This window comes from Nyctibius grandis, chromosome 1 (assembly GCF_013368605.1).
Source record: "Nyctibius grandis isolate bNycGra1 chromosome 1, bNycGra1.pri, whole genome shotgun sequence".
Lineage (NCBI taxonomy): Eukaryota > Metazoa > Chordata > Aves > Nyctibiiformes > Nyctibiidae > Nyctibius > Nyctibius grandis.
The window spans coordinates 57,357,781-57,375,662 of record NC_090658.1 but is presented as its reverse complement, the minus strand read 5'-3'; the positions used below and the strand labels follow the sequence as shown (position 1 = coordinate 57,375,662).

At 39.5% G+C, this 17,882-nt stretch overlaps 1 protein-coding gene across 1 annotated transcript in view; it reads right to left on the bottom strand.

Moving 5' to 3' along the window:
- Positions 1 to 1,518: 1,518 nt before the first annotated feature.
- IGF2R (insulin like growth factor 2 receptor) overlaps positions 1,519 to 17,882 on the bottom strand; it is a 61,916-nt gene continuing 45,552 nt past the window's right edge. Inside the window, exons 34-48 of the mRNA XM_068395168.1 lie at positions 17,452 to 17,714; positions 15,555 to 15,767; positions 14,482 to 14,631; positions 13,212 to 13,373; positions 12,479 to 12,686; positions 11,928 to 12,074; positions 11,245 to 11,479; positions 10,104 to 10,240; positions 8,947 to 9,061; positions 7,877 to 8,023; positions 6,259 to 6,443; positions 5,579 to 5,765; positions 4,321 to 4,485; positions 3,651 to 3,720; positions 1,519 to 3,209 (exon numbers count right to left, since the gene is read on the bottom strand). Coding sequence (XP_068251269.1) covers positions 2,808 to 3,209; positions 3,651 to 3,720; positions 4,321 to 4,485; positions 5,579 to 5,765; positions 6,259 to 6,443; positions 7,877 to 8,023; positions 8,947 to 9,061; positions 10,104 to 10,240; positions 11,245 to 11,479; positions 11,928 to 12,074; positions 12,479 to 12,686; positions 13,212 to 13,373; positions 14,482 to 14,631; positions 15,555 to 15,767; positions 17,452 to 17,714 — 2,786 coding nt within the window. The 3' untranslated portion in view covers positions 1,519 to 2,807. The remainder of the gene's footprint in view (positions 3,210 to 3,650; positions 3,721 to 4,320; positions 4,486 to 5,578; positions 5,766 to 6,258; positions 6,444 to 7,876; positions 8,024 to 8,946; positions 9,062 to 10,103; positions 10,241 to 11,244; positions 11,480 to 11,927; positions 12,075 to 12,478; positions 12,687 to 13,211; positions 13,374 to 14,481; positions 14,632 to 15,554; positions 15,768 to 17,451; positions 17,715 to 17,882) is intronic.

Below are 17,882 nucleotides of genomic sequence, written 5' to 3'. Positions count from 1 at the left end.
ACCAGCTTAGGCAGCCATCCTGGCCTGGGGACAAAAACAACCAGTTCTCTATCTGGCCTCGCTGCCCATCAGCACAACAGTGGTCTAACCAGCTATGAGAGCTGCTTTGTGGACCAGCACTCTAATAATCATTCCCTGCATCACAAGGACATGCCCCCTCCTCTGCTACCCCCTCTTCTTAGGCAGGAATGGCTGAAGCAAGGTAACAAGAACTCCTCTCCTGCAGCCACTTACAGCTGCTTTACCCAAGCCCAGCGCAGCCCCACCCCCCACTAGACTTTCGCCTCCATGCCTGTAGGGGCTCCATGTGAGAAGGGGACAAGGACGCACAAGTGCACTGCAGCCGCCACGCTCACAGCCTGACACCGCAGCCTCCCTCTGCAGGAGGATGGGTGCAGTCAGCTGAGGCCAAGGAAACTGAAATCAAAGCCTGCCTGCGAAGTGGGTGAAGTTTAAAGCCATTAGGCTGTATCTTCAAAACACACCCAAAAAAACTCACATCACTTCTTTGCTAGTGGTTTTGTTTAACCAGTTGGTAGTGGTGTACGTAAGTTCCACGAGAACTAAAAAAGTTAGATCTGGATTGGGCCTTTTTTCCTGATGTCCCACCACCCTCTCTGCAGCCCAGGCAGGGGTTGAGTGGCACTGTGCCATGCAGGTGGGTGTCTCAGAGGAACACTTCCTAGGGAGTTGTGCTGTTGACTGGCAGGGTTTCTGCTCCTGGCCCAGCCATTTGTATGTACTCGTCTGGTCTCCACTATTCTTGTTAACACTACCTCCCAATGGTTAACCAGGGTATTCTACTGGAAAAATAGTCTGGTGAAGCAAGTCATGCACCCAGCTCCGAACAAAGTAAGATTCAGTCAAGCCTACCTAAAAACGCCTAGATAAAAAGTGGGCAATAGTTCCAAGACCAGGCACTGAAGCCACTCACTGCTGTCAGCTGCGTATTAGAAACATATCATTGATATTGCTCAGATAAGCACCCCCAGGCAGAGCACCTCTGTTCTACCTAAGCCTCGTTGTGCACAGTCACAACAGAGAGACATGCGGTGTTGTACCTTAATATATGGGAAGTCATTGCATGCAGCAGTTCATGGATCAAACAACTCCAAGATGTCAGCCTTGAAGACTTGGGGAAGGGAAGAAGCATTCTTCAACATCCATTGCGAACTGTTGCAATGGTAACTGACAGTATTAAAAATATACTGTCAAGCCTCTCATTCCCCCAAATTAACTTAATCCTAAATACAAAAAATGCTACTTTTAAGTATGACAAGATGCAACTTCAGCTGAACTGATTTACAGCTTCACTAGCAACAATACAAGAGGAAGAAAACCCAAGTCTGATAAGAGAAAGAATACACCACTGGGGCTTACCTATATATTCTGATCTTTGTCATCAAACATTGGTTCTCATTTTGAGTGATGCAATTAAGATATTACCTATCACAGCAAAAGAGGGTATCACCACACTGATGAGCAGCATTACAGACTAGCTTAAGAAAGATTCTAGACTTGAGATGTGGGATTTGGAATACCCACTTCATATCTTTTATTGAAATTGCTGAATACTTTATATTACACTATTTTGATTCAAAATGGAGTTTTTATAAAAAGAAACCATTGTTGAAACTGAGTAAGCCAGCCAAAAGGAACAATGAAAAGTTTCCAAAAATTCTAACCAAGGCATGTACTTGTACAATGCTTTGAAACCCTATCATTGCCCATAATTTAATTTAGAAAATACCCGGAGAAGAGCAAGACTGCTAGAGGAAATCTGACTTGCATTTATTGCCAGCAACATTTCAAATCAATGACCTTGACCACGACCATAGCATAAGAACTAGAACTTAGGCTATCAGAAAACATTGGCCAAAATTTTTTTTCTTGTAATTAATACCAGAAACAGGTATTGGGCTGAGTAGGGCTCCTCTAGTTGTTGGGCTTGGTGATGACAAACTGGGCAGTGCAGATTGCATTATAGGAATCCTGCCTCTATGTCCTTGAAAACTCTGGTTCTCTGTGCAGTCGTCCCAGTCCAGCCATGATTTGGAAAAAAAAAAATAAATCTTTGGGTGCTTGTCAGCTGCTTAGGCAAATACTGATGAAGTCAGTCATATGACCAGTACCAAAAAAATATCATGCAAGGAACAGCAACCATTTTAGGCTAAAGCTATACAGAGTTGTACCTTTCATTCAATACCTTTGAACCAACGATCTGTTTAAATTAGAATGGATATTCAAATTTACAGGATAAATTAGACCAGTTCCAAAATTTACATCAAATCATCCGAATACACAAAAGTTATATTTTTCCTTGTCTTACGATGGGTGAACCCAAAGAATAGTACCCTGCCGGCAGGAAGAACATGTTGCTATTAAGCAAACCTGAGTAGCGAGGATCAATAAATACAAGGAGTAAAAATGCTAGTAGTCAAGATAACTTGAGTCTCAGGAGCCAGGGGCTTCATGAAGCCTTAATCCTTTCCTTTCAAAGGTTTCTCTTTTTTAAGCAAGCATTTAACACCTATGCTGAGGCCTAAAAATTAAAAAAAAAAAAAAAAGTGTCCTGGCTAGAGAGAGTCAACATAACACAGACAACTGGATGTTAGAAATCCAGTCATTACTGAACAGGTCATTGTAAACAACCAAGAAATCTTTCTCTTCTTCCCTTTTCAATGGTTTCTTGCTAAAGGCAAAATTCAGAAAAATCTTTCAGGCTGATGTTCTCATATTTGATTGGAAATGTTGTCCCGTTATATATAATCTCTCTATATATAGTTGATTAGGCACAAGAGGGGTTATTAAACATTCAACAAGTCCTCATCACTATCATCATGAAACGATACTGTATTTGTAGAGTTCTGTGCCTGCTGCTGGCCTGGCTTGGCTTTTGTTTTCCTTTCCTTTCCCCCATTCAGCAAATAAGCTTTGTCATCACTTCCAAGACTGGGTGGCTTCTTTTGTGGGTGCTTGATCTTGTCTAGTCCTCTTCCTGTCTGAATCTTTACATCTGGAAGAGTTAACACTTCATCCTCACTGTCCAGGTCATCCACATGGAGAGAAGTAAAGGCTTGAGGTGTAACAGACTTGGTGGTAATGTGACCATTCTCCTGCCCTCCTTTTGCTGTTCTTTGATTTGGTGCTGCGATTTCCTCCATAAGCCACTCTGTTTCATTCTCATTAGCTTCTTCTTCACTGTTTATCTGCAGGAAAAAAAAAAAAACCACAAGTGGAGACTGCATATACCAGTCTAGACTCTGCCACACCCTGATCTCCCCAATTGTCAGAACCCACTCCACACATGGCCTTGGGTTTAACTTAGTCATAAGATAGTAATACTGCAATAGTATGCTGTTACTATTGCTTTTCACTATGTCTGAAACAGACTTCTTTCTCTTCCTGTACATTTATGTGTTATTCAGCTATTTATTAATTGCTCTTCATTTCTTCAACTCTTATCTTACTTTCTCATTTCACAATACAAATGTGGATCTCTCAGCTATGTGGCCTTCCTGAAGCCACACAGTATGGTTTCCATGCACTGAAGGAACTAGGAATTAGCGGGGTTTATTTATTTATTAATAAAAGCTTCGTATTAAGAAAACTTGACAAGAAACAAAAACTTCTATTTGGCACTGTATTACCTTTGTGTATTTGTAGGAAACACCAGATGTTCTTCTGCAGCAGTTCGTTATCTTGTTTATTACGATTTCCCTAAAGAAGGGGAAGAAAACCGCGTTAGGGAGACTTTATCCCCCTTATTAGCCCTCACTTTTCTTCACTGGATTTTCACCATCAACATAAGGCATTTCACTAAGCTATCACATAGTCACACTTGACTCTGAATGACTCACAAAATTCAGTCCGTGATGATGTACATCTCCCTTACCACAGCTTCAGGGTGACAGTTCTGAAACACCTATGGCCTTTACGTGTAGAACAAAAAAAACCAAACTTGTCTGGAAAGCAGAGAATCAGCAGGACTTGCACTTGTTCCTGGCTGCTGTTGTATGGTTCCAGCTTGACACCGTAAAAGGAGGGTGGTATCAAATACTAACAATATTGTCACATTGGTTTATCCTCTTTAATTAGCAGCTGTCTGCAACAGAGACTAGCCCAATTCAGTTGTGTGCTCCAGCCCTCTTTACATGGACCTTCAGACAGTAATGGGGAATTAAAAAAAAAAAGCGGTTTGACAGTTGATGCTGCCAACTGAAAAACAGAACTTAAATCTCTGAAGTTCCCTACTTCCCTTTCGCTGGGGAAACCAAGTCCTACCAAAGAAACTTCTAAAGCCTCCCAATCATTTCTTACCTCCTCTCTTTTTTGTAGAACAGCAAGATTATTAGGCATGCAGTGAGAACAACCAGGAGGACACTCAGCACAGCACCAACAGCCTGACTTCTCCTTGAAAGGCCTTTATGTACTTGGGCCTCCTTATCAGTCTGGTGCTCATTGCTTCCTGGATCATTGGTTGATCTAATAACATAAATTGGGAAGAAAAGGACAAGTAAGATCTATTGACTCATTGCATCAAACTGGATTAGAAACAGCAGATTTGAAGAAACTAAACACCACACCATCCTGTCAGTCCTACCTAACAGCTATGAAGAACTGAATTCAGGGGATTTTGTTCTAAGCAAAAATCATTGAAAAAATAAAAATGTATGTACTGTGCCTACATCCTGGTATGCTTTTCAACAGTGCATAAAACTGATTACAGTCAAGACTGAAGTGCATGATTAGGCACACTAGGGCTTACACAGCAGCAGCTATCCACACAAAGCTGCTATTTCAGAACCAAACCTGCACCTGAGCAAGCTGCAAAAGCTACAGCAATTATTTACCTAACAGCTGACTATGGCACTACACAGACTTCAATACTAATTGCCTGTTTAAACCAGAATAAACAGTTTCCCTGCATTTTCAAGCTAGCGGCCAAAGTGAACAGTCCTAGAACCAGTCACTCCATTCTTCACAGTGAGGCTGCCTACATGTCAAGAATGCTAGTAAGAACCTAGATACAGTCACTCTGCTTTTAACATTGTCACCTCATTACTCCTTTTTGGATCTGTAGATAAGCTGATCATAATTAATTGCAGAAATACCTCATTATTCCTCTAAGACCTGTAACGATTTTTACTCCAGCCTAAAGAAGTAGGCAGATAGAGGGGAACGCCAGTCTTTGCTGTGGCTTTAAAGTTTTCCAGACAGTGAGGCAAGGAGAACAAAAAACCTTACCAAAATTCTGGTTATTCCTCTCAGTAACGTGAAACAGCATGTTCTGTTAGCTACAGTAGGTTTTACTTAGTGAGAACAATGATATTAATTCCACCATGCCTCTCCATTTCCCATGCAAACAAGCAGCTTTAAGTCCAGATCAACCTGGCAAGCTTTTATTTAGTGGTCATTTACCAAACATTACCTCCATGAACACCAATTCCATCTACCCATGAGTCTAGTCCTTTTTTAGCTTTTCATTTTTTCACACTGTGATGAACAAATCCAAAAAAAAGCCTTTAGCTGAGAAGTGCTGGCAAGAGCTGCTTTCAGAAAATTATTAACTACTCACATTAATGGACACACAGCAGATGTATACCAGGTAAATAAATACTGGCAATCTGCTGTCTCATGAAGGAATTCAGGGATGCCTTCCTTTACTTGTGGACTGCAGTGGAAGAAAATGGTTGAAGACACAAACTTTGATTTATCTTTACCACATCTGGAGTCTGATGAAAATATGACATCCAAGTCATCATCTACAACGAGAAGAAACCTTGTAGTTTACTATTTCCTTGAGAACACTATTAACACTAGAGTCTGGAAAGTTATGTATTTGTTCCGCAATAAGAGCTTACACTTTGCGGTATCTGCAGGTAAGCTTATACTTTTACATAGCTGATCCCATCAGCTGCTATGGAACAGTAGGCTAAGCTCTTCACAAGAAAGAGTAGCTAGATAAAGGAGATCATTGCTTATGAAGCACAAGCACAGAGAAAAACAGGAGACCAAGTATTCTATCTTGCATTGTTTCTATCAGTCTTTCAACAAGTGTCAAGCCCAAACCCTACTAAGGCCACATTTGCAACTGAGCTTACACAATAAGAAAAAAAAAACCACCTAAAATCTGCTAGACAGACTCTGGATATGTTTAAAGACATGGATTAGCACAGATGTGAAACAAGAACCATTTTCTGATGAAGCAATTCACACAGAGTATCAAGCAATTCTGGCTAGTGAGCAAGTACTTACCCTCAACATAATATTTAGCTTTTCTCACAGAACCAATTCTCCGAAAGCGACGTTCATTAGTTTTAACCTGGCAGATGTTTGCTCCAGAGCATTCTGGGAAACTTGAGTTTCTTATACCAGAAAGTTGAATTTCATATACGTATTTATCGCCATTTGTCCGTATGTCACCAGAAGCCATGTACAACCTGCAGAAACAGAGGGCAGGTCTATTCTTAAGTCTAAACTCATAGATTTAGGTTATTCCCAAGACATAAAAGACTGGCAACAGTGGTAGCTGCTACCATTGCTTGATTCCAGAGCAAGTTGGAGTGACTGATTCAGCAACCAGAAGAGATGCAGGACTGAGGCTTCCTCCCTGAACATTACAAATGAGGATTATATTTAGCATAAAAATAACCTGAGAAAGCACAAAACCCAAGCTTTTCTAGTTATATTGGGTGTATGAACATGTAAACGCCTCCAAAGGATTAAGATAAACTGAAGACAAAAGCACAATTTAGCAGCTCATACATAAGCTAGCCTAACGACCATAAGAACCATATTGTGTGCTCTGTAGCTATGACAAATAGCACAGCTTAGCTGTCTTCTCCAGAAGGGTAATTAGTTCTACCATAAGTGTTACCTAAACGCTATTTACAATTGTATCCTTTCACAGTGCTGGTGAGAGTGAGAATGCTCTTGAGACTCATAGCTATTTGTTCTAGCCACCCGCTCAAAGGCAAAGCTTACACCAAGTTTTATTTTTGTCCTGACTTCCTCTCCTCCTTCATCTAGGCTGGTTTGATTTTCGTTTTTTCTCTATGCTTGTAACACTATCACCATGCTTGCACAGCAGGTTTATTCACAATACTTCTGCTCAGCTGCTCTGATCCTGCACACTAATGGTGTGCAACCAGAGTTTATTCTTCCCATACCACTAGTACGGGCATATTTCCTTCCACAACACTAACACTGATGTTAAATATAGTAGTTTATAAGAGATTCTGCATCAGAGTTATGTGCAATGTATAGTGCAGTCACTGTAACTGCTGGTCTTCCCCTCCCTCTCTTGAGTTCAGTCACGCTTGACCATTCCTCCAGCGCTGCCCTTCCTCACTTCTAAGGCTTCTGAAGCATGGGTTCTTACTTCCATATGGATCATCTGAGCAGGTAAAAAGGTGCTATGTAAAGAGCCAAGGAGTACCCTAGGTGAAAAAAAACAAGTTCTCTGGCACTGAACTAATGTCTACACACTATGGAAGAGAGCAATAGCCCACAATAAAGACATCTAACATCAAGGTGATTATGTGCAGGCTTTAGACTACTCTTGACTACACATGCTCAAAGCTATAAGCCCAGCTGTGAGCTGCACTATTAATCAGGCCTTTAAGTCAGTCATTGGTACAAGGTGAATTCAGTGCTATTTCCACTTGACAACTAAGAACTGTTAAGGCAACATAGAATAGTCACACCAAGCTCTCTTTTCTTGCAATAAAGTTCTACAGGACTAAGGCGCTGTGGTTTTTTGTTGTTGGGGTTTTGTTGTTTTGGGCTTTTTGAGGGGTTTCTTTGTTAAGTGGTTGGGTTTTGGTTTTTTTGTGGGTTGTTTTGGTTTTGGTTTTTTTTTTTTTTTACTTACTTGTAATAAACATCCCCTAAAGAGAAGTTTTTCCCAGTTGCAGGATTAATAACTGTTCCATTCACCACCTCCACCTCCTGCTGCTTCACAGCACAAGCTGCACGTGTGTCCCAAGTGATGTAGTAAGCACAGTTTTCTTCATCAATCCTACCAAATAACAGACACAACTCATGATTCCAGGAAACAGTAACAAGTGCTTATTATCTTGAGAAAGGGAAAACACACATCTGCTAACCTATGTGTGGGAACGTCCTGCCTAAGCATCATGCCAACAGTAAGCTAAAATAGTCAAGCAGCACTGAAGAGTTGTACTGTACTTTTCTGCACTTCTAAGACCTAAGAAGACCTGGCTGCACTTGAACTTTCTACTTCAAAAGTTCCAGAAGTCACACAGTGTATCAGACGGTTTTATCAAAATATTTTAGCAAACGAACATGTCAGGCTGCTCTTGGCAGGTTTAACGTGCTGCATGTTATTTAACTAGGACAAGGAGTATAAACTAGTCAGATTTTGCTGCCTAGCTCTTTGACTCATACAGGGCATCTTGCTCAGTTTCCCAGTTCCACAAACAATATACAGTTAACCAAAACAAGACTGAGCAAAAAGCCATCAAGCTTTCTTAGTATTTGTGATCATGCATATACACCTCACTCTGGAAAGCTTCTGGGTAAATAATCTGTATTGAGGCAACAATAAACCATGTTTTATTAGCTCAATCACTTATCAACAGTAAGTGTTCTCTACTAAACAGATTTTTAGCAAAGTTAAGAGTGGTTGTACTACAACTGACATTGAAAACAACAGCATCCCAGCCATTATCATATCTAATTTGGAAGTAGAATGTTTAAATTTTTGCCCAGAAGTTTTAAGATAAATACAGAACACAATTGTTTATGGAAGTGAACAGGTGCAGAAACTCCAGAAGGTCCATATCTTACAAGTATAGACCAGGGATTATTTTAGGGACTGTCCAACAAAATGTACAGTCACTGCCCTGAGACCTACAGCTTACTAGAGGGGTACAAAGGAATACACCATGAAGATTAGTGGTATGTTAATTTGTTACTCACCTCTGTAGCATGGGCATGCCAACTGTTTTTGCACATTTCAGTTCTATAATTGTCATTACTTTCTTGTTTTTTCTACATTCCTGGCTGCTGGAATAACTAATATACACTGTATCACCTAGAAGAGAAAGATGGTGACACTCAAGGTTTTCGTAAGCAGCTGTTAGAAATTCCCTTTGCTCATTCTCCAGACTTCATTACTTTAGATTACCTTCTAGGATTTTTTTCCCCTGCATAGACCATATATCAATTACAGCACTTCAGTAATTTGAGGCCTTCACACTGATGATCATTGAAAAAAAAAAAAAAAAAAAAATCACTCTGCAAACACCTTGGCATTTACATCATACCATGTGTTCAGGTCACCAGCATGGCCACGACAAATACTTACATTTAAGATGTCATTTTGTAAACATAAATGAAGAGACCGATTTATAAATGAACTCACACAATAAACACATGCAATACATCCCGTTGTTCTTGTAGCTGAATGGAAAATTTCCCTCAATTTCACAAAGTCAGCAGCAATTTAAAAAATATTCTTTAAACTGAAAACTTGAGTAAGGTTGAGATTTTTTTTATTTCTTTTCTTATGAGTGAAGCCAGTTAGTCATCTTTCACATACTGCTTTAATTGAAGAAGTTAGTGGACATAGAACAAGTCTTTCAAAACGGGATGAACAAAAATAATTCCCCCTCCCACAATTATAGAATCACAGACCGGTTGAAGTTAGAAGGGACCTCTGGAGGTCATCCGGTCCAAACCCATTGCTCCAGCAGGGCCCCTGAAGCCAGCTGCCCAGGACCATATCCAGATGGCTTCTGAATATCTCCAAGGTAGGAGATTCCACAACCTCTTTGGGGAACCTGTGCCAGTGCTCAGTCACCCTCACTGTAAAAAAGTGTTTCTTGATGTTCAGAAGGACAATTCACTTCTTACAGCTTTGATGACAACACTGTTTATTTGCTTCAGCGTTTTCTCATGGCTTAAACACCACTTTTAAGTTTGAGTAGCAGTGTTTACAGTTTTTGTTTTTAAACAGAAGATTCACTGCTAAAGATATTTCAAAATAAAGGCTTCACCATGATTTAGGAACCACTATAGGTAGGTTGCAAGACTTAACAGTCTCTAGCTCTCTACAGGAACAGACGTAACTCTACCTGTCACATTCAACTTCTGTGTATGAACAAGCCCAAGAACTTGAACATCTCCATTGTTGCTTTTCCTGCAAATACTGGCTCTTTCAGGGCAGCCTGTGGGTCCCTCATGTACCCTCTGACAGAGATTCACATAGTACCTATAGAGAACATGGTAGACAAAAACTTCTTTAAAATTAATTTAGGCTAAACTGAAAAAGTGAGATACAAACTTTAGAATCCTCATGGGAAGCTAGCCAGGTTGAAAAAAATTAAATACTCTAATTATCTGACAGAATAAGGTATGTACTAAGGTTTAGCAGATTACTTCTAACTATCATTTTCAAGTAAATGACACTGTGCAAAAAATTGATCATTTACCAGATTAGTCCACTAGTTAATTTTGACCTAGGTCAAAACTAGAAGTTGGAACTGAGACAAGAAATGCCCAAAAGTTTTTTCAGCTATAAAGGTTATAGTACTATCCTAAATTCAGCATGTCTTCAGACCTATACCAGTTAAGTATTATTAGAACAGCAGAACTAGTAGCAAGGCAGTGAATGAAACACTTTTGTTACCCCACAGTTTATCATAAGTTTAGAATTAGATGTTCTCATCCTTGCCAGTTCATTTCTATTTGCTAAGCAGAGGGGGGAGGCTGCAGAGGATTATGACTTCCTGACATTCATATTTTCCTCTAAGTTGATACTTAAAAGAATGGGGGGGAAAAAAGCCCTACTAGAACTTTTTGTCTAAAGTTGCATAACTAAGTCAAAAGACAGCAATTAAGTCATTAAGATTTTTGTTCAACATGATTAAGAACCAAAAAAATTGCATTTAAACTACAAAATGACTTTGTTAAGATAGCAGTTTAAATAGAAAGCCTTTTAAAAGCTTTTAGTTTAGACTTATTCATTCTTTAAAAAGGGTTACCAATAGAAGGAAGGGGTGAGGATGAAGACAGTAATTATTCATCCTCTTCAGATAAAATGGGTTCCTTTCTGGGTTTTTTTGTCTACATGCGGTGTTAAGCATCAACAGTTTTAAGGCACTGTCAGTAATTTAAACAGACTCTGAACAGGGACCAAACAAAAGTACTATGCCACATTACAACTTCAACTGTATTGATTAGCAAGCTGCTCCCCAGGATTTGCCCATTACTCACGAGTTCCCATTGTGGAAAAAGATCCACGATCCCGTCAGAGAAGAGAGCATTCTCAAATCATAAGTTCTGTGTTTTTGGACAAACTTGCACTCCATCTTCTTGGGAGGACAAACAGCCTGAGTCTTCCATTCAAATGTCACAGCACAGCCAAGTGTCTCACTCAGAAGGTGTGGTCTCCCAACACCAGCATTTTCATCACATGTGAAGATAATGGTAGATTCCCTTCTTGCATTTGCTGTAAGGGGGAAGGTTGGGAAAAAAAAAAAAAAAAATACTTTGCAAGAGGCTTTCATGTATGTACAGATTTTAGTGTAGCAATTTTGTGGTATCAACAAAAATTTTAATCAAGTATTGTTTCAGACAGCAAAGAGGCACAAACACTTTACCTGGCAATTTTATTCCCTAGGTTGGCTTTCATGCTTTTCAGAAAGTAGTGTTCCTTCCAAAATGACTGATCTCCATCAGAGTCATCACTTTTGACTTGAACACGTATGATCTAAAGGCATTAACTTTTTATTTCAAAAGTATTTTGCTCACTCGAGTGAAGTCAGATTTGTCCCACAGATTCCTTGTCTTGCCCACTCCTATCCCTTTACTTCCACTGTATTGCACCAGAGGTCTTTTGCCCAGCCTGATAATGGCTAACTCCTTGTTTTAACACACAAAGTATAGGAAGTTCTTACCATTACCACAAAATCCCCACTTTCCATCTCCCTGGAAGTTTTCAGTTGCAGCACACCATGGCCTGCTCTTTTCTTCTGTAATACACTCCTCATAGGTCTTCCCTTTGTACTTGAATGGGAACACACAAAGCTCTCCCTTTTCAGTCACTGAGAAGGAAAGATATATCCTCTTAATAAGATGCAGTAGAATAGCAGGCATATCCATATTCAGGACCATATCCAAAGCCCGTACTTCAATATTAAAGAAAAGTAATAGGCAGAGGCAGACAACAGAAATACTGAAACATTGAGTCTAAATCCAATTAGAAAACTAGGATGTAGTGTACAATTAGCTACGATCATCCCTACAGAAAAGTTGCACTCTCTCTTCTAGGAGATACATGTTGATGTTGTAGAGTAGTATGGTGCATGTGATGTAACAAAACTACATGTTTCTATTAATGTATGCAAAATCCACGTTGCTTCCCTCCTATTGCAACAAAACCTCATATTTTAAGGGTAAAAAAAGCTGATAAGTTTTTACATAAAGAATGGGTCTGCTTCAGACTCACCTGGAGGGCATCGATCACCTCCTGTATACTGCAAGATGACCGTTTCATCCTGGTGGCTATAGTCCAGTTTCATTTCCTTTATGTTTCCAAAGGATGACGCACCACTTTCAGATGTCAGACACACTGCCCCGTCTTTGCATTTACCCTGGGGCAAGTCTGCTGCCTTACTGCATACACCAACATGGTAACTGTTGGATCCGGAAAATACCTGTGTGGGCATCCAGAAGCATCACAAACAAGGCTGCCTCAGAGCCTACAGTCAATACTTACAAAGAACCATCCAAGTGCTTCAGAAATGAAGTCTCATGCAGTACTTGCACAACGCAGGAGGAAAATAACATAACTAATTTTGCAAGTCTGGCCTTCCTTAGTATGGCAAAATTGCAGATAAAGTACACCCACAGGACCAAAGACATAGTCTGTTCAGCAGACTTGTTTTCGTGTTTGGGATTCTGCCACAGGTGAAGATTTCTCCTTCCTTTCCCCATGATTATATCCATGAATTTCCCTCTCAAAAACATTAAAAACCTAATGTTATTCCCTTTAATGTTATTGCCTCTGTCAGAAGCCAAACTAATAAAAACTGACCACAGCACATGCTTCAGTCTCCTCTCACACCCCAGGATGCTTAAAATAAACCCCTGCTTCAGTTCTAAAATGTTGATAGCAATGGGCAATTTAAAAAAAAAAAAAAAAAAAGAAAGAAAAAAATCACACCACCAGAAGGCATTACCTCGAATGATCTTCCAGAAAGGCTGGTCAGGTTAAAAGTATAGTGTAGTTGTTCATCAGTCACAGAGCAGCCTGAAGTTTTCACTTTATCAGGACATACAACAGGAGTTTCCCACTCAAACACAAAACTGCAGTCAAGTTTCCTTATCATCTTTGGCTTGCCCTGTTACCAAAGAACACAGCAAGATACACTAGCTTTAAGTTTTGGAGAGTTTGTTGTTCTTTCTGCATTTCCCCCCACCCAACAGTTAACCTCAGTTATTACTGAGGCTAGTCTTTACTGACTGTAGGACAAACACCATGCCTCCATATCACAACCAGTACCAAAAAAGCTACAAGTAAAGTACATTCCACCTAGCTCCAGAAAAGAAACAAAGCAGTAATTGAAATACACAAGCTTTCATATTAATTAGGGTCAAGACTTTAATGTTCAGCTTAGTTGCAAGCAGCAACAAAAGTGTGAGAGTGCTGCATTTCTCCATGGTAGAGAACATTACAAAAGTTCACTGAGCTAAGGTTTAGAAAGAATGCTGTTTCCTTTGTCATATTTTTATTTAAAATAAAAATACGAGTATGTAATATTCAGAGCTGCCTAGAGTTCCAGCTCATGCCCCATGTTGATGGAAAACGGTTCCACCGAGCATCTTCAACAAGCTCTAGTTTGTCAAACATCATACATAAGTGCTTCTCTACAGTTTGTTAAAGCATTCAAAAAATTCAATAAGTGTTAGATTCACACCACCACACAACCCCAATTTAGTGTTCAGGTGTCAACACAAAATAAAAACGTAAGTATCTAAATGCAAATTTTTAAAGCTGTGTCTGATTATGGAAAGGGTTACAACATAGTGCAAACATTTCACAGTAACAGATTTACAAACAGTTACACTGATTCTTGTGTTAGCTTGTGGTGCAAGTACAAGCTTTTGGACCTAGAAAAGGTGCAATACAGCATTATGTTTAACACTAGCAATAAGTTATCACTACATTACTTCAGTAGAATCTGATCCTTGAAACCATGAGAACCAGCTACTCTCAAGCCTAAAGTTCATCACTCTGTGAAATTTTGCCTGGTTAAGGATACAAAGTATTTAAGTACTAAGTGTTTAAGTAGTTAGGAATAAAAGTACTAAGTATATTCCTTGGCGAAACAAGTCCATCTTTACACGCCAGAAACAAATCCTTGATTTAGTTTTAAACAAAGCTAACACTGGTTACTACCCAGTTCCCATTGCATTCCAATATCAACATAAGTTTAATAGATGTCTTACCAGACTAGTTCCTTGGCCGCAGTGAAATACAATAAGAGAAGTATAGTTCAATTTGTTGTTTGTCTGACAAGGAGTAGTGCTGTTGTAAGTGATGTAAACTTCATTTACTGCCTCATTTAACTTGGGAGGTTCAGTAACATGACCAATATCCTACACAAGCAAAAACATGTATTAAGAGACATATAAGACACACCTAGATTTCAGATCAGCCCAGAGATTCAGATCAATTCAGATTCATATGGTCGACTTACATGGGAGCACAACTACTGCACTTTTGAAAACTGCATTCTATACTAAAAGAACAGTTGTTATATTTCAACCCTAACAAAACACAAGCTGAGCAGCTCAAAACACCCTTTGATTAAGCTTGACAAAAGTCAGGGAGGTTCTGCATCTTACAGGTAGATTCTTCTTCAAATCATTGTGGCAAAATAGCAACACAACACTTAAAAATAGTGTAGTATTAACGGTGGAGTACAGTCCCTAGATCAATGCAGAAGTTCAGGGAAGATAATATCAACTTTTTATGTGCATCTTCTATAGCTCACAAATAAGACCTCAAAAGGTAAGAACCTCCATCTCTCAATGTAATAACACAGACAAGTTAACCAATATTCTGTCACAGACTTGCTATTCACGCAGCTGTCAAGTTCTTACATGAAAGTACTAAATGCATTTTGGAGCGTGCTAGGACATATCCTGCTTCATATTGCAACAGACTACCATGGGATCAAGCACGCCACTTCTGTGCCACAGAATGGCAGACTAAGACGCATTCTGCTTCCCAGTCTCTGTATTTGGCACACAGCATTACACGAAAAAATTCTCTTTAGTAATTTTTCATATTTGTCACAGTATGGAATTTCTGACACCGAAAAAAAATCACTGGGGTTCAGGATAGGAAAATACTTCTTTGTAGAGAAAAGCTATCAAAGGGAATTTTGCATGGTAGATTTTAATTTTGTATTCCATTTCTTCAACCTGTTGTCAAGCCTCTGGTTCAAATCAAGTCTCTAGGCAGGGATACTGTTTCAAACTATGTACATTTCAGTGATTCCAGGCATAGTACTTACTATTGGTGATTCATTAACAGGAACCATGCAAACAGCCGCTCCAGGTGGGCAATTGACATCTTTGATAGGATTGAGAGGCTCACAAATGTTGATGTAGAAGTCTGGAGAAACATCCGTTGTATCTTCATCCACAAATGCCTCATAATACCCAGTGCGATGGATCAGAGGAGACAGGTCGATAACGGAACTGCCATTCAATACTGAGCACTTCACCTACAAGAAAAAGAATAAAAGCAATAAAACATACTTATTACTTGCTTTGATTTATTGACAAACATCCTAACCTTCATAGGGCCAGAAGTGTGGCTGCATTTAAAAGTTTCAAATTTGATTTAAGTAAAGCAGCATTTGTTACAGTTTTTGTTTGTCTATAGATAATAAGCACCTACAAGCTACATGTGAAAAACCTCAATCATTTAAACATTCTTATGGAATAGAGTCCATATCAGAACAATACCAAGATGTAAAGCTCTGGCATACATAGTCCAGCATATGTAGTCACTATGTCTTCATAAAATCAGTAGATCCTACAGTTCCTTCCTCTCCTCATCTCCCACACATCATTGGACCATCTCCAATAAACAAGCTTGGTTATAACAATGTAAAGTTATTGTATTGCAAGTTGATGGCTTGAGCACTGCGTTTCTTCAGAACCCATTTCATGCATTCTTTAAGTCCATAAGCTTACCGACAGCCTACCTGGAATTTGGGAAGTCTATTCTTGTTTAGGTATTAGATAAGGAGCAACTAACAAAATTACCATTTAATTTCAGGACACAATCATCATTGCTACCTAGCTATCAACCACATTGAAATAGCTAGGGCCACTGCAGATACACCGTGAAAGTGATTAGAAATGCACAAATGATTACTGAACAGAGTTAACTGGCTAGAAAACACTACGTTTTTAAGCACTGTTCATTTGTATTGCAGCATGGTACATACTACTGAAGAGGAAACCAAAGCTACGTGTAGCAGAACTCTTACAAAAGAAGAAGGGAGGATGTGACAGTTCCTGTCAGGGAAAGGAAAACTGGAAAATGTTTTTCCTAAAGGGAAACAATAGCTGTGGTAGTATTGAGACAGTAATGAGGAGAAAAAACAACTTGTCACAGAGAATGATGGTCACACTTGACGTAATCAAGGCAGCAAAAAGAATGATTAGGCAGATTCACAAAAGGTAATGTTCAGGTGTTAAGCAAAGATCTGAATTCACCTTGTATCTCATTTAGGGTGAGCTATTTCTATTCCTATTGCTGCCTTTTACTCTGTGCATCCACTACTGGTTACAATTTAACTAGCTAAAATTAATGAAAGACTAGCTCAGAGTATTGTCTGGAACACTAGTTCATCTAGAGCTGACCAAATCACGTTATTACACCCTGTTTTAGACAGCAGAGGCAGACCCTAAATTCATGCTATCAAGGCTTATCAGTTTCTGCACTGAGCAAACTGATCATACACTTGCCTGGCCTCTAGTCACTTGCTGAGAAACAAAGACTATCCCCATGCACAGAGATGCTGTCCATCCTCAAATCAACCTAAGCTCAACTGGTCTGTTGCACTGGAGGATCTTAACCATCAATTCCCAAGAAGATGCCCTATGACTTCCATTTGAGCTGTACAGAAAAGCAGCTAAGTAGGTTCCACAGAGGGGTTATTCTGAAGTGTTAAAGTTTTAACCTGGCTCACCATGTGGACCACAAGTTTGCCAAGTATTGTTCATGCCTGCTGAAAAAGTCAGTAAGAAAAGCATTTGAGAACTTCTACATGAATTTGGGTTCTGTACTACAGGAAGAGACCTTTCCCTCAAGGAATTTAAAAGATACACTGCTGTCATGCCTAGCTCCCTCAGAAATTTAGTCCCATAAGTGTTTTCCATAGAAGTAATTCTTACCTCTTCCTCACAAGCCAAGGAAGTATGCCAAGAGAAGTAACTAGTGCATGTCTGCTCATCAAAAGACAGAAAAACAGGCCAGCTGTCATCTCCAACATCAGACTTGCATACAAAGCTAAAATAGCTTTTATGCTTCAGTTCAGGGTCTGCAGGGCAAGGATCTCCATCTTCATAGACAAGCTTTAACACTTGATCTTCATAAGTTACAGTTTTACTCAGTTTTCCAGCATTAATTGGTTTTGGACCACCAGTGATGCAGACAGCTAAAGTAGAAAAGAAAAAAGAACAAAACAGGTCAAGTCTGATCCACCTGCCCTTCAAAACTGCACCTTACAACACGAGCAGCAGGAAACTGAAGATTTTAGTCTTGCTTTAATTTTCCTACGAAAGATAGGCTTTTTCACACAGTCCGGAGTTGCCATTAAACTGAG